Source organism: Bidens hawaiensis, unplaced genomic scaffold (assembly GCF_021521415.1).
Source record: "Bidens hawaiensis isolate Kalapana, Puna unplaced genomic scaffold, B.hawaiensis_p1.1 tig00022892_1, whole genome shotgun sequence".
Taxonomy (NCBI): domain Eukaryota; kingdom Viridiplantae; phylum Streptophyta; class Magnoliopsida; order Asterales; family Asteraceae; genus Bidens; species Bidens hawaiensis.
In genome coordinates this window covers 51,964-67,499 of record NW_027505029.1, presented here as the reverse complement: position 1 = coordinate 67,499, position 15,536 = coordinate 51,964, and the positions used below count along the sequence as shown (strand labels likewise).

Sequence of the window (15,536 nt, the reverse complement as noted above, 5' to 3'; positions counted from 1 at the left end):
AGCCCCTTCAATTTTGAGTTCTATAGAAACAAAGTTTTTACTATTCGACTACTATTTTGTAGCTTTGTTTATAAAAAATGCGATGTTCTATAAAAAAATCAAACAATGGAGTATTATATATAAAAAAAATAATCAGTGTTGACCGCTAGCTTTTTGAAAAAATACATCGGGTGACCGCGCTTAATACGCATAAAACTTTTAGGGAAAAATCATGAAATTTATCTTATTAAATGAAAACACGACATTGATGGGGTCACCCGGGTTCTCAAGAAGCTACGCCCCGAAAGTCAAGGCGAATATCTTTAAGGGAAAATAATTATTTTTTATTTATTTTGAACAACCAATTTTATTATGAACCAACAAAACGTTCAACAAGCAAGATTCTCATTAAACGAAACAGCCACCAAATTACAAAATATTAGAAAAGGAAAAGGAACACCTACTTTCCCAATCTAGCTCTGCTAATTTTCCCCTGTATTTAACCCAATGAAAACTATGTCTTTATATCCTCGTTGTGTCTATTGATTGAGACTCTTCGGGTATTATAAATGGTCTCATTTATTGTTTTTCAAATGCACCAACAAGCAATAAGTATCACCGGTTGCTTGGATAGCCTTTCACTTACAAATTACCAAATTATCCTTGCTACGAAGCACAAGGATAACTATGTTGCACAGATTCTGGATGATCATGACACAAAAGGTACCTATTCGATAACCTTTATCGTATATAAAGCATCCAATGTGACGATTCTATCCATCTCCGCCTTCCATGCAAGTAATAGCTACAGAGTTAAAAATCTACTGTCAAAGTAAAAACGTTAAAAATAAAATAATTTGTTACAATAAAAAAATGATCAACGTTATTGATATTAAATACTATTAACCTTAATATTAATATATATTTTTTTTGTAATTTTCAACCTATACAAAATCTACCGCTGCAATTAAATAATATGGTGTTAACTTTGTATTAAGAAGTTTAACAAGATATATATATATATATATATATATATATATATATATATATATATATATATATATATATATAGAGGATCAGGATTATGAGAGAACTTTTTTGAAATTGAGAACTATGAGAACTATTTTGGACCACAAAAAACCCAAAAAAAAAAAAATCATAAAATAAAAAAAACAACAAAAATCAAAAAAGTAAAAAAACCAAAATTATTATTTTAACATCCCGGTTTAAAAAAAAAACTCGGTTTAGCGAAATTATATACACATATGTATAATATATACATATATGTACATTTACATGATTTTTTTATACACACGTATATAATTTAAGATAAATGATAGCGTACATATGTGTATATTACGTAACTAATAATTAAATAAAATTATACATATGTGTATAATACAACGTTTTTTTTATTTTTTAATGAAATCGGAATGAAATATAAGAATTTTGGTTTTTTTACTTTTTAAAAATTTTTGTTATTTTTTATTTTATGATTTTTTTAAATATTTTTTTTAAATGTGTTTTTAGTGGTCCAAAATAATTCTCAAAGTTCTCAATTTGCAAAGAATTCTCTTAGGATCCTTACCCTAACGAACTCTAATATTGGTGAAATTAGAGATTAGCAAATTCGATATTGGTACGGTACCGGTATTTTCTGAATTTTACCTTCAATACCAGTACGATACCAAATATTTACGATTTTCAGGATCGAAATTTTCAGTACGAATATCGTTACGTTATGGTACCGATGTCATTCGTAGTGATATGGAATAGTTAACTAGCATGGAGTCTAGCATAGTTCAAGTGACCAACAAACTATTTATTTCATGCCACATGAGCAAAAGAAAACTCTCGACCAGATTCTGCTTTTTGCGCGTTAGCTGGAGAACATCTTCACATGTATGGTGACCCGCAAATCAATATCAACGACAAACGGTCCTGGGTGCCTATCCCCGTCCCCAATCCTGCGAATCGTGGTTGACGTTTCTTGACAAAATACTAGAAAACGCAAAAAGTTAACCCCATAATTAATGTGTTTGAATTAAAAGACAAACCAAAAATAAGACATACCTACCGTGTTACATTGTCAACTTATCGTTTTGGCATTTCTTCCCATCACATTTTGTTTTTGTCGACTCAAATTATCCACCACCATTTCAAAATGATCACATGCGTCACACACATTTTATATATATCTTTGAATTTATCTTCATAGATGTATATAATTAATTGGCGCTAAAACTTGATCCTTAATTAAGGGACGTATGTAATATAACTTTTTTAATAAGTTTATCATGACAATGTTCTTCGGTTGATTTGGATATCAAGAAATCAAATATGATAACATGTTTACTCACATCCAACCGTTTCACAGTTTCGATGCGGGCCGCAAGAGCGGTACCAAATCGAGGCAAACTCTGAATACTAGATATGACTTCAAGTGTTTAACATCCGGTTCAGTTAAAGTATATCTTAGTGTACCAAATGAATAATTATCATAAGTATGTTGTGTTGGGTTCCAGTGGTGATCAGTCAACGGTTTAACAATTAAACCCGGTTTTATTGGTTTCATAATTATTAATCAAATTAATAATAAATAAGAAAAACGCAGCGGAATATTAAATCAAGTAATCACCAAAAAACGGAACCGTACAGGATCCGGTTACAAACGATACGAGTACGAGTAAACAACCAAAGTAAATAAATAATATACATGACATTATTTAAGTTTTACCTCGGTTAATAAATAACCGGTTGAGACACCGAGGGCTAACGGACAACGCTAGGTGACCAAACGAGATGGACAAACAACGGTGGCGGTGCACGAGTGGACCGACAACGAGGATGACACGGCCAACGGGGACAGCGGGGTTGCGGCTCGGCTGCGGCTGGCTGTTCGGCGGCGGTGATAGGAGCCGAGAGAGAGAGGGAGGATGGTGGCTAGGGTTATGTTGTTACTTCAATAATAATAGCTAATGGCATATTAACTAGTTTAAATAACTAGTATAGTTAATCATGTCGGGCCACCAAGCCCATAGTAAGCCCAATCTCATTAAGGTCCATATCTCGTTTATTAGTCGTTACCGGTTAACTAGTGGTTAACTAGTGTAAGCGGTCCACGTCCGTTACCCAAGGTGTAACTCTTACGGGTCATAACCCGGTCGGCCGCGTTGACTTAAGCGGACCGGTCCATATTTCCAACATGCCGCGCATGCAAATACTAGAGATGCACCCTCGATATATGATGCCATCAACCCAACAAATCGAGAAGTGAATAATAAGATGGACTGAATGACAATACCTCAAAATGCCTAGCGTGTGTGAGAGTTCTGTACCGATCACCTCGTACGCTAGTTTAGTATGGCCACTAATAATGCAACGGCCCATAAGGACCAATGCTACAAATATCTTCTTCCAAAGAGTGGTTAGTATCATCGGATACGGACATTAATTATTGCTTTCATTAATACATTATTCTCTTTCACAAGTCACAACACATTATAATGGTTCTCTAAGTTGAAATGACTCCCTCCCTTAGCGGCATGACTTATGGTTATTTGTGCAGGAAGTTAGACTTGAAGACAAAACATATAGCTGAAGTGTTGAGATACTATTACAAGGTCTTTCAATGCAACAAGTCCGACAGTGATTGACGAAACATCACCAACGGAGATAATCCATCATTCAACATGAATCCAGAAAAAGAAAAATGAAGTGAATTAGCGTGACTAGCTAGGTATAGGATAAAATGGCCGGTGATAACCTAATGTGACTAGGTATAGTGTATAACAGCCTCATGACAGATTTAGGACATGACTAGGATCATGAAGAAAAAAAGCAGTGGACTCATAATCTAACCTACTGATACATGTTACATTATTACATGTGAAGCGATTTTAGTTAGTCTCGTCCGATATCGGTGGTTGTATCTCTACGAAATCCAAATTTTAGTTTCCTAGAAATATTACAAAAATCACTTATTTAATCACTTATGCATTTGAACACTTGATTATTAGAAAGCTTAGTTTATTTAGGAGAAAGATTAGATGCAAGGCTCACAAATGTAATGATACGATCCTATAATAAAATATTATTATTATTATTATTATTATTATTATTATTTAAGTTTATCTATTATTTAGTTTTCTTACTATAATCAAATTATGTTTCCTTATTGTTTATCTTTTTCTATTTTTATGTCTTTCTTTTCCTATATAATGTAATCTTGTTTATAAAAAAGAATAACAAAGAATTATTAGTTTGGTTTATTTTCTCTTCTTCTCTTGTGTTGTTGGAAGATTGACGGTTGTCTCGAATATGTTAAATTATATTAATCTAGACTTAGGATATTTGTATTATTATGTTTATTATTATAAATTTGAATTAAAGAGACGGTTATCTCCACCGCCTCCTACAAAACCTGTATATATACTTGGATATCTGTAACATTTATTTTTACCAAGTTATTCCATATACGATCATATAACCAATTCATCATTGTTCTGTATTGTGTTGTGTTCATCGGGTTTTGATTGCCAACAGAATAAACCGTAACATGTAACGTAGGCATAATTGTACGCCAAGAAAGTTTGTTCCCAATATTACTACTTGTTTGGGTACCGACTATCGACAAAGTATATTCAAGGTATTGTCTCATACATTATATTTAGAAGATCACAAAACAGAGAATGCTCACACATGAACACATGATCTGATGCTCATTAATGTTCACACATGTATCTTGTTAAAGTTGTTAAATTGTATAGGTATTACACATTTTCCTTGAACCTTTAGAGAAAGAATATGTTGTGGCTCCAACAATAGCAAAAAAGAAAGAAGCCAGAGAAGAAATTAGATGAAAACGAAGACTTTTAATTCATATTTTCATTCCTGCCTTAGAAACAAATATGTTTAAATTTTTTATAGCCTTGCAATTGGAAATAAACTATCCATGCAATAACAATTATATTTAGCTTTTAATACTATTTTTAATAAACAATCAACACTACCAATTCCAGATGGGCAATCCGTCGAGGATGACCAAACAAGTCGTTGGCACGACGATCAGTTATCACTCATGAAACTTGGGGTCATTATATATGTCTGTAAAGCACACAACAGCTTGTCCATGATCCTTTGGTGATATGTCAACAATGGTAACTTTCCAGTAAATAGTACACCAGTTCCGACACTAATTAGGTTTCACTCTAATTAAATGGTCCCACAATAACAATGACTGACCGGTGTGTTAAAAATTTTCATGATTCGTGGTTGAATATTTTCTGTTATCAATTAATAGGGATGTTATTTTAAGTTTTCATGATTGATTATAAGCTTTAGTATCTTACTTTGTTTTTCAAATTTCTGATTGCTAGATTGTTGGAACAGTATTATGATATATATATATAATGGACATGTTCGATAATAATGGAGCCCCAAAAGAAGTAAGGCCAGTCTATAAAAGATTTTAGTAGCTCAAGTATGGTTTTTGGAGTGGGTCTACTAGCACAAGGACAGAGAGCCTGTTGAGTGAAAAGTGAGAAACTAGGACTATGGCTGCTGCGGGTGGTGGCTTGAGAATTTACCTAGGTCCCTTTTCCTGACAACAGATTATAGATCTTACTCATACGTCTAGTTTTCACTTGCAGTGTGTAATCTAGTTGATTTGCCATGTTTGTGTTATTAGGTTTTGGCCCGTTAAATTCCAAAATTTTGATTTTATTTAAGATCCATTCAATTATTCATTTCAGGGTTATGGTCTTCATACACCCTTATGAGGAAAAAGACAAAGAAAATTAGTCTTCAACATACACGAACGTATGATTCCTAAAAGAGGGTGTATTTAAACCACCACCCCTTTTGTAAATCACCAAACTTATCGTTTTATAGCACATCTAACAGCGCGTTACAATTATTATAAGTTCATTCCTTTATCATCTTGTCTTACTGTTAAAATTTTGCAGATATTTAACGAGCCTTTAGTATGCCTTAAAACCATGCGTGATAGACGGAGGTGGCGTTGTGAAGGTAACCATATATTTTAACAAAATAACAGTTATAAATGTATAAATGATACAAATAGGACAAGTACAAAATGGTACAACACTGTTTCAGAAGAAACTAAGAAGATCTTTGTTTATCGGATCCCCTCGTCCAAATATGGGTATGTTATTGAATTGTTGTATTATGTCAGGGAGATATCCGTCTGTGTTTGTAATTAAACATAGATGATACAGTATTGATGGGTCCCATGAGTTTTCCGGTAACAACTCTTGTGGTTTCCAAAACATAATATACATAAAAGAGATAACTATATGCATTGGTACACTATAGTAACCTTCTGTAACACGCTGAACTTTCTTATACTTAACTTCACCAAGCAATCTAGCTCGGATTCTTTGAAAACCAAAGAACCGGCTAATATCAGTAGCCCTTTATAAAACTTGACAAGTAATAATCCAAACTAATGTTTTTACACATGTATTCTGAATATCTTAGAACATAATCCGAATTGTTACTGACTTTTGGAATGTAAGGACCACGAATCCAAAGCCTAAACCGCGTAGTATTTTTTCCGGGGAAACATTTTAAAAAAAGAAGCAATTATCAGATTATTTTCAACAAATCATGTACCCATCTTGGCATCTTGTGTCTCCTTGTCACAGCTTCATTTGCAGCCTGAAAATTAACAAACATCAGGTAAATACTTCAATTTTTGCATTCATGTTTTGCAAATCATAAAACTAGATATAGATGGTTAAATTATTGTTTAAAATGATATTATATATTTTGTGATGAGACAAGTTGCTATTTATAAAAAATGTTTGGACAACATACTAGAAAAACACAAATATATATCCACCTGAACTTGTTACTAATTACTCATGACCCAATTTACTAATTTTACCACCTTTCTTTAAAAAATAAACAAGAAGATTAATGAATTCTTACCAATAGTTTTCTTGCAGTGAAGAACTGCTTCATAGATTGAACTCTCAGAATCACAAGATCTTCGCCAATCATCCACAGCACACGCTTCACTTGTCGTAGGAGACAACGTGTAGTTTTTCGCACTCTCAAATACCCATGATCTTGACCAGTTATCTGAACCACACGAGTCCCAATTCTCGGCTGTCTTTACTTCAATAGCGTCGTGTCCTCTTTTCATTTTGAGCCAAATCAATCTAACCAACCGCACATACTTTTGTACAACTCTTTTTGGCAATCTTTTATACCTCCGATAGGAGCATGGCTTCGCAAGGGCGTTTGAGCACACCGACGTGTCCGGAGTACTGGAATTGGAATCATAAATTCCGATATCTAATGGCTTCAAAAAGAGGGGAAGCAGAATCCCATTAGAGATAAGTTGATCCGCATGAACACAAGGCTGCAGTGTTGGAAGATCAAAGTTGAAATCTTGATGAAAAACAAGAAATCTTTTGGAGGCAGAAAGTTTGGGGTCCATTTCAATGAAACTGGATTCATCAAATGCATCCAAAGAGGCTCTGAAGGAACCTTTTGGGCTTTCGAAAGACAGTTTTCGGTTCACTAACCAACTGTATGAGAAGCTCTCAATTGAGAGTGATTCTGAAGTTTCCATGGAGGATATGAAAGAGTTGAGATCAAGTGGAAATGTTTATCAAATTCCTTGTGGTGTGCGTACGTATATGTATATAAAACATACATGTGCATGTAAGGACATCTTTATTGTGGTCCTTCACTCCATAATAATATTATATATTATCAGTACAATATATAAGGGACGAAAATGATCATAGATGAGACAGCAATGTGAACCCCACATGATGTAATGTTGCATGCCACTTTAATAATAAAAAAGGGGTATTGATATTATTATATGGTAAAGCGCAAAATCACAAAATAAATAAATAAATAAATCATTCCCTTCCTGATCTTTCCAAAGGTATACATGTAGTCATCATCCATCATTTTTTACGGCAAAATGTATTTTAAGAGTCTTAACTGCAACTCATTAATAAATACTTAGAACTTCTTTTGCTTTCTTTGCTTTAAGATGGGTGAACTTTTAAAACTTGTTTATTTGTTTGTTAAAAAGCAAAATATGTTTGGCAAAGCTCCTCAAAAAGCTTTAAATTTTAACTTTTCAAAAGTTGCTTTTATTTTTCAAGAAACAAATAAGCAAAACAAAAAAAACATTTTTAAAAACTCACCCAAACACCCCCTAACCACACTCTTAACGGAAATGTAACATTGATCTCCCTAATAAGCAATTAGAGGTGCACAAACCGGTTTCGGCTAAAACATGTCCGGTTTGATCAACAAAAGTCAAAATCGGTTTATGATCGATTTTGGCTCGGGATGAAACCAGTTTCTTACCATGTTACGATTGGTTTTGGTTAGGATTTTGATCGGTTTCTGTTATGTTTTTTATTGGTTTTTGCCCGGTTTCGGTTCGGTTAACCGGTTTGACACTGGTTTTTGTGAATAAAATTACAAACCGGTTCCGAACCTACGGTTTCAAACCAGTTCGGTTGCGGTTCGATTTTCGAGTCGATTTGTTAACCGGTTTATTTTTCCACCTCAATAAACAATCTATAAGCAATTGACTTATCTCTTTTATCACAACCGTAGTTGTACATTATTTCGAAACAACATATATGAAAATTTGAGTTGGTAGAGTTGTTTTCTCCGTAAAAGTGTGATTGTCTATGGCAATGAAAATAAAAGTTGGGAAGTCTTATTGTTCACGACGTTAATATAAAATTATTATTGGCCGGCTTTAAGTTATTAAAATCCATTTTGTTTGTTATTTACATCCTTATAAAAATTGACTCAAAAATTACCGCATATTGTATGCAAGACCAAGTTTAAACTAAAAGTTGTTTTTAACGTTTAACAAAATGATACTGTAGAATAATAAATTCTTGTGAAGCTTTGCGACTGTGCATAATTAATTATTGATAGAAGTAGAATAAGAATAATTACAAATGAAATTAAATAAAAACATAGTCTAATTATGGTAATGATATATCAATAAGCCTTAACTAGGGGGTCAAGTTATTCTGTAAAAATAATTAAAAATGAGAAGGTTAGAAGAATTTATGGTCACAAAAAAACACTCGAAAACATTAATTAAAAAATAATAAAAAAATTTACTCAAAATTTAAAAAATAAAATATAAAAAGTAAAAAAAACAAAAATGGTTCTCCCATCTTTCTCGTTTAAAAAAAGACACGATTTTGAGAAAAAAAATATCATTACGTCTTTTTTTATTTAGAATTGTGTTTTTATTTATAATTGTGTCTTTTAATAATTTTCATCATTGTGTCTTTTCATAATTTCTTTTATGGGGAAATATTTTGGTTTTTGAAATTTTGTTGTTTTTATTTTTATTTTGAGTTATTATATTTTTTATAGTTTTTTGTGTAACCACAAATTTTTCTCATACTTTTTATTTTTGTCTTTCTTTGTATTTTAATTTTACCCCCTTAACTATATTTTATATTTAATAGTGCTGGAGTGGGAGTAAATCGAACACTAATCAGACTAATGTGAAAAACAAAGAATTTATAAGGATATACAATCTAGAAAAAATAAATAAAAACTTATAAATCTTAAACAATAAGAAAACCATATAAGTACAGAGTTACAGACAACAAAGGCTGATCAAAGACCATAGTTATGACAAAGGCACGTCGAAGACGGAAAGCATAAAGAGTAAGAACTTAATTATGTGGCAAAAAAGGTGGTGGCGACAAATCTAAGACCATAGCGGCAATGACAAGATACACACAATGACAAAGCTATGGAGATTGTTGCTACAACTACGACAAATAAGTTGTAATTACTTTTGGCGGTACCATGACGATAAGAGAAGAATCGTTTAAAACTAAACTATATATGTGTACAAGTGTCTCTCGGGCACGACATAAGCAATAAGAAGAGAAAAGAAGATCATCACACAATGAGGACGATGGGAAAGAAGACCCACAACCGATTTAGTAGTGCAATGAGGAATATAAGAAGACTAGTTTGAGCCCCGCGTGTTATACGGGAATTTATGAAAATTTTAAAATTTTGAACATTTATCAAAATACAATCGACAACACAATTATAAATAAAATTACAATTTATATTAAAAACATATAAATTACTACAGAAACATTACACAAATATTTACTACTAAGAGAGAATTTCCTTGTACACTATGTTTGAGGTTGTGTTGGTTAACGTACCTAGTTTATCAATAATCAAAATTTTAGCAAATGTCTGCCTGTAAATCTTGACAAAACGGCGTATAGATGCCCGTGTGAAAACGCATGTTCTTTCAAGTACAAGCCAACCATAAATACTAAAACAAGATTATGTTTAAAATCTTAATAAAATCTTAAATATATAAAAACGAAGTCTCCTTAAATACTCTCAAGCCACCAAATTGCTTCATTTGTAAATGAATGTTTCTTTTGCATTTAAATCGAATTCACAGGTTTGGGTCTCACCAAACCCAGAAAACCTTTTAAACGGGTTATAACACCTCATATATTAAAAATTAAACTCATCAATTACTTGATATGAAAATCATATAAAATAGGGATATGCTAGCAAATAGTATCCGTTTTTTAAAGATATTATCTATAATTAATAAACAATTTTATAGTAAAAAAAGCGGGTTGTGGGTCTCACCAAACTCATATAGCTTTTAAACCGGGTTATATCATCTCATTTATTTGTGAAACTCGTTCATCATCAAATCTTAAGTATATTAATAATTTCCTTGCAATAAATAAAATTAAAATCTAAAAATATATATTAATATTAGAAATGAATAATATAAAACAACTCCGTATTACAGGGAATAAAAGCTACTTATATATATGATAGCTAAGAAAAGAGCTTCATGATTCTATCTTATAAACAAATTTATGAGAATGTAGTAAAATGTATATAATGAAAATTTTCAAGGAAGAAAGCATTTTAATTGATTTTTGTTTTATGTACCTGAAAATACTAAAATATAATAATAATAAAGCAATATTTCGACCACTTCAATCCCATTTGACATATTCTTTTTCTATAGCTAAATTGTTTCATTTTATTACTTAAGGATTAACATGACGTTAAAATATAAAAAGAAGAAATAAATAAACATTAACACACTTGCTTTATATATATAAGAATAAGACTATTTTAGTTTAGTAATGACCCACATAGGATCCAAATAACAAAATGGGTTTAAAAATATGAGGATGGTTGAGATAGTTACAAGTGACACAAAATGGTATTCTTTTATTAGAGTAGTAGATTATTAGAAGAGCACTTCTTCGATACCATATAAAATAATAAAAACGCTATGAGTTATTGTCTATTATTAATCAACTTTATGCATGAATACATATAAGTATTATTACAAAAGAAATAGACAGGGGCGGCCCGGGGGGCGTGCGAGCCACACCTCCGGCTGAGGCACGTAATTTTTGGGGGCCAAAACTTTTATAAATGTTTATATATTTTTCAGTAAGAATCACGAGTCAATCGACATCGTCAATCAGTTGATTCGATCATTAACTTTGGTGTGTAAAACACACAGGAAATATACTCACCGGAAAATATTCGTCGGAAATCAAGTGACGTTGAACATGGAGAACCAGAGATGATGACTTAAGTTTTAGAGAATGGCAGAATAGCCCCTGCACTTTATTTATAATTAAACCTATTAATTACATATTCACTCCTTTAGTTTTGCTAATAACTTTTATTTCAACAACATACCAAATTCTTTATACAAGTTCAAAAAATTAAATTTATATTAAAATAACTATATTAATTCTCATAAATTTTGTATTAATAAATCATATATTTTCTATGTTTATTGTTATAACATTAATTGTCGTTTATAAAAATTATCTTGTATATTTTGTTATTCATTAAGGCTTGCGGACCTTTCTATTTAAGCTCGGCCTAGGTACTAAATTTCTTGGAGACGGCCCTGTAAATAGAATAGCTTTGAACTATGAGAAAGATCATTACAATAAGTTTTAGTTTGTATATTTTTGTGAAAGATGAAAGATTTAGCTTCAAGAAGCACTAAAGTACAACATTGATGATACTATATTCTATTTAATTAATTACTGTTATCAAGAAACAAAAGGGTATTCGGGCCCAAATTAAGGAGTCTTGCCTTTTAACAGTTCTACTATTAGTTAGACTCCTAAAATTAAACAAGTATTAAAAATGTGAATTGTCTAGGGGACAACTCAACAAAAATTGCATGAAACAGTATAACTTGTCACGTACATGAATTAAAGTAATATAAAGAAACGTGCATGCTCGTATTATATAATAAGTGTCGCAAATATTCCAGGAACTTGTCTGAGGGAACTCCCAACTTGTGTATTTAATTAAACATTGATTCTAGAAAACACGATGAACCGGAGGCTGGTCTTTAATCGCTAAAAGTAAATATTTTCTCTAGAATATTAATTTGCAAGTAGGTTTGCCCCATAACATATGACGTATGGGTCTTCCAATTGAGAATCTATCGTGGTAGGTTATACCCCATAAGCATATAGCATCCCATAAAATATCTAATCGGCGATGGTTCTTCGTGGAAGAAAAAATGTTGATCAGTTCTTCATGTAAGTAATAGAAAACATAATAAATATTAAACCTATGAACCTGTTACAACAGAGAGAGTAATAACCGCAGCAGGGTATGATTCAGTCGACATGTTTGTTATCTTGATCGAGTTTCCCTTTAGAATGAATAGTTAAGGATGTTGTTAGAGTTTTTGAGAGGAACCCGGTTTTAAGAGAGAGGAGACACACAAAATTGTTATATGTGTGTGATTAGGTTATGAAGTTATTATTCTTTCTCCATATATACAACCAAGGGGAAACCCTTTATTAGTTAACTAGTATAGTACCCGTGTTACACACGGGTTGATATTAGATATATAACAAAATGTATATAAACTACCATACAATATAATAATATATAACGATATATAAACATTCAAAAACATCCCAAAAAAGAAGTGCACCAAACCATTGTCTACATAATAACCTAATAGAAACAAATAATTCATTGTCTTATCAAACACATTAAATCATTAGATATTAACATGACTTGAACATGATGACCTTGAAAATTTCCGTCCAAAACAAAATCATCACCTTAAACATCTGAAAAATATAAACAAACCATGGAACGTTATTAAGTATTAAACCAAAAAGTTAATGTATATCATAATGAATGGGTGATATCTAAAATATGTAGCTACTTATGTTGAGGCAAAAAAAAAATAAATCAATTTTATAACCTACGTTTATAACCAGAAACAAAAAAATTTAATCAATTTGGTAATTACAAATCAAAGTATATTGAAACTATAATATTAGAGAGACGGACATATTAAAAGTAATCACTTATACCAAATAATTAAAATTCTAATACCGTTACTACAATCTTAATGCTAACATAAAAGGTATACTCTAAAAGAAAATATAAACATGTGGAAGTTAAGTTTACCAAAAAATGAACTTACATCACAACCCACCAAAAACCGCAAAGTGTCATAACAACCCGATAAAACAAAAACAAACTATTATAAGTGTGTATTGTACTTTTTAGAAGTCTATGTATATGAAGTAAACTACTAACATAAAGGAAAAAAGCAAAGTCAACAATAAAGTCAAAAATTATATTTATCAAAAATATAACTAACATGTTTCATTTGATTTACCTTAAACTTTTGAATCAGAACCAAAATAGCTTTGAAGATCATCAAAATCGGATTCATAATTTTGACAATCTAACAGCCATTTTACCTTCTCAGCCACCTCATTCTCCAAATCCAAATGTGCTCTTGCTTTAAAAACATTAGAAAGCTTCAAGAAATCTAAATCTCTTAAAAGAAAAATGTCATTGGATTGCAATATGGACTTAGGATTAACACTCTTTTGTTGCCCATTGACATAGTTTATAACCACATTATTTTGCAAAGGATAATAAAACCACTCCCTAACATTGACCAAAGGAAGTAGTTCTTGTTCATGTTGTAAAATCTCTTCATTTAGAACATTCAATAGTTCTCTCTCTTCTTCGTTAATAACTTGTTTGCGGTTTCCGAATCCTATTATTTGATACTTAAACAGAATGTTAAAAGACATAACCGATTCGATAGAAGGCTTATGGATTGTAGACAGATCGTTAAGAAGAAACTGATAATTATTGATTTCGGATGAAAATTTCCAAGAAACAAGTGTCGTCATTGTTGAAGATGATGGAAGAGATGAAAATTTCGAAGAAACTGATAATTATTTTGTAGAAGTTATGATTATTGTGTTTATCTTCCAAAGAGTCTTTTTTAATTATTAATAAAAATGATGGTTTATTCATTCAATAAAACTCTTGATTAACCCTATATTTATTAAACTATTGATGAACATTTAACCTATTATCCTATTTTTTTAATTTAGTAAATTGATAAGATATAAATGTATATAAGATATATTTCGGATATATATATATATATAAACCAGTGTAATATTAGCCAATAAATAAAAGTCTATAAAATTAAATTTCAAAAATATAAAAGATATACTACAAAAAACATAAAAAAACTAAACATAATTGAACATACAAACATGTACCTATAGTTAGACAAAATAAAATTATACAATCCTTTTATTAAAAAACCTTAAACATATTTAAAAAGATACAAACGTAAACAAAAAAGTATTGTCAAAAAATTCATAGAAGGTTTTCAAAAATTTCCTTATACAAAACATTTTTGGTTTCACTAATCAATTTGGATTCCTTATCTAATAAAACAATCTTAATACCTTCGCGAGTCTACCGGGTCTTTTAAATATAATCCAACACGCGCTAAAGATTGTCCTTGACTTTTATTTATAGTCATTGCAAAACAAACCGATATAGCAAATTGTCTCTTCTTTAGCTTGAATGGAAGCTTCTTATCAGACGGTGTAAGACTTATTCTGCTAATTAAAGTACGAAATCCAATATTAGTATGTAAGACCCCCCCGACTCCTGGTGGTCCCACAATTGGTACTCATACACGATATTTACAAAAATACTTAAACTTAAACAGCTCGTTCCATTAAAGTAATAATTCAGAGTATAGGTTCAGCGGAAAATTATTAAAACAAATTCCCAAAATCAAATTGAAATGTATTTAACAAAACATTAAAAGAGAATGTTTAATTTTATTGAAACTTCCGACTAAGTATGCCTTCAACCGATCGAGTAGTCTCGAGCATGTCTAAGCGGTAAGCATCCTCCTCTTAACCTGAAACTCACACTAACATGTACACAAAGTCAGCTTAAGCTGAGTGAGTTCAAGTTTAAATAAATAACATCTTTAATAATAATAGATTTTCATTCCTCAGAAGCCACAGTATGCTACGATGGCTACCGTAAGCTATGGTAGCCCCTGCAGAAAAAAAACCATATCGACAATAATAATAGGTAATCAATCTTATATATAAACATCTCTACACATGCTTTCCTATATATACATACATATATATATACATATATATATATATATA

The 15,536-nt window shown here is 31.2% G+C and overlaps 1 protein-coding gene across 1 annotated transcript; it reads right to left on the bottom strand.

The window, feature by feature from the left end:
- Window positions 1-6,389: 6,389 nt before the first annotated feature.
- Window positions 6,390-7,596, bottom strand: LOC143609984 (putative membrane-associated kinase regulator 6). The gene is made up of 2 exons (XM_077084589.1): window positions 6,934-7,596; window positions 6,390-6,660 (listed from the first exon to the last, which is right to left on the bottom strand). Exons 1-2 carry the CDS (start codon window positions 7,580-7,582, stop codon window positions 6,650-6,652), a joined length of 660 nt encoding a protein of 219 aa, XP_076940704.1. The 5' UTR covers window positions 7,583-7,596; the 3' UTR covers window positions 6,390-6,649.
- Between the last annotated feature and the right edge of the window lie 7,940 nt (window positions 7,597-15,536).

Coding starts and splice junctions, on each gene's coding strand:
- LOC143609984 (XM_077084589.1), bottom strand. CDS start 7,582: ATGGAAACTTCAGAATCACTCTCAATTGAGAGCTTCTCATACAGTTGG.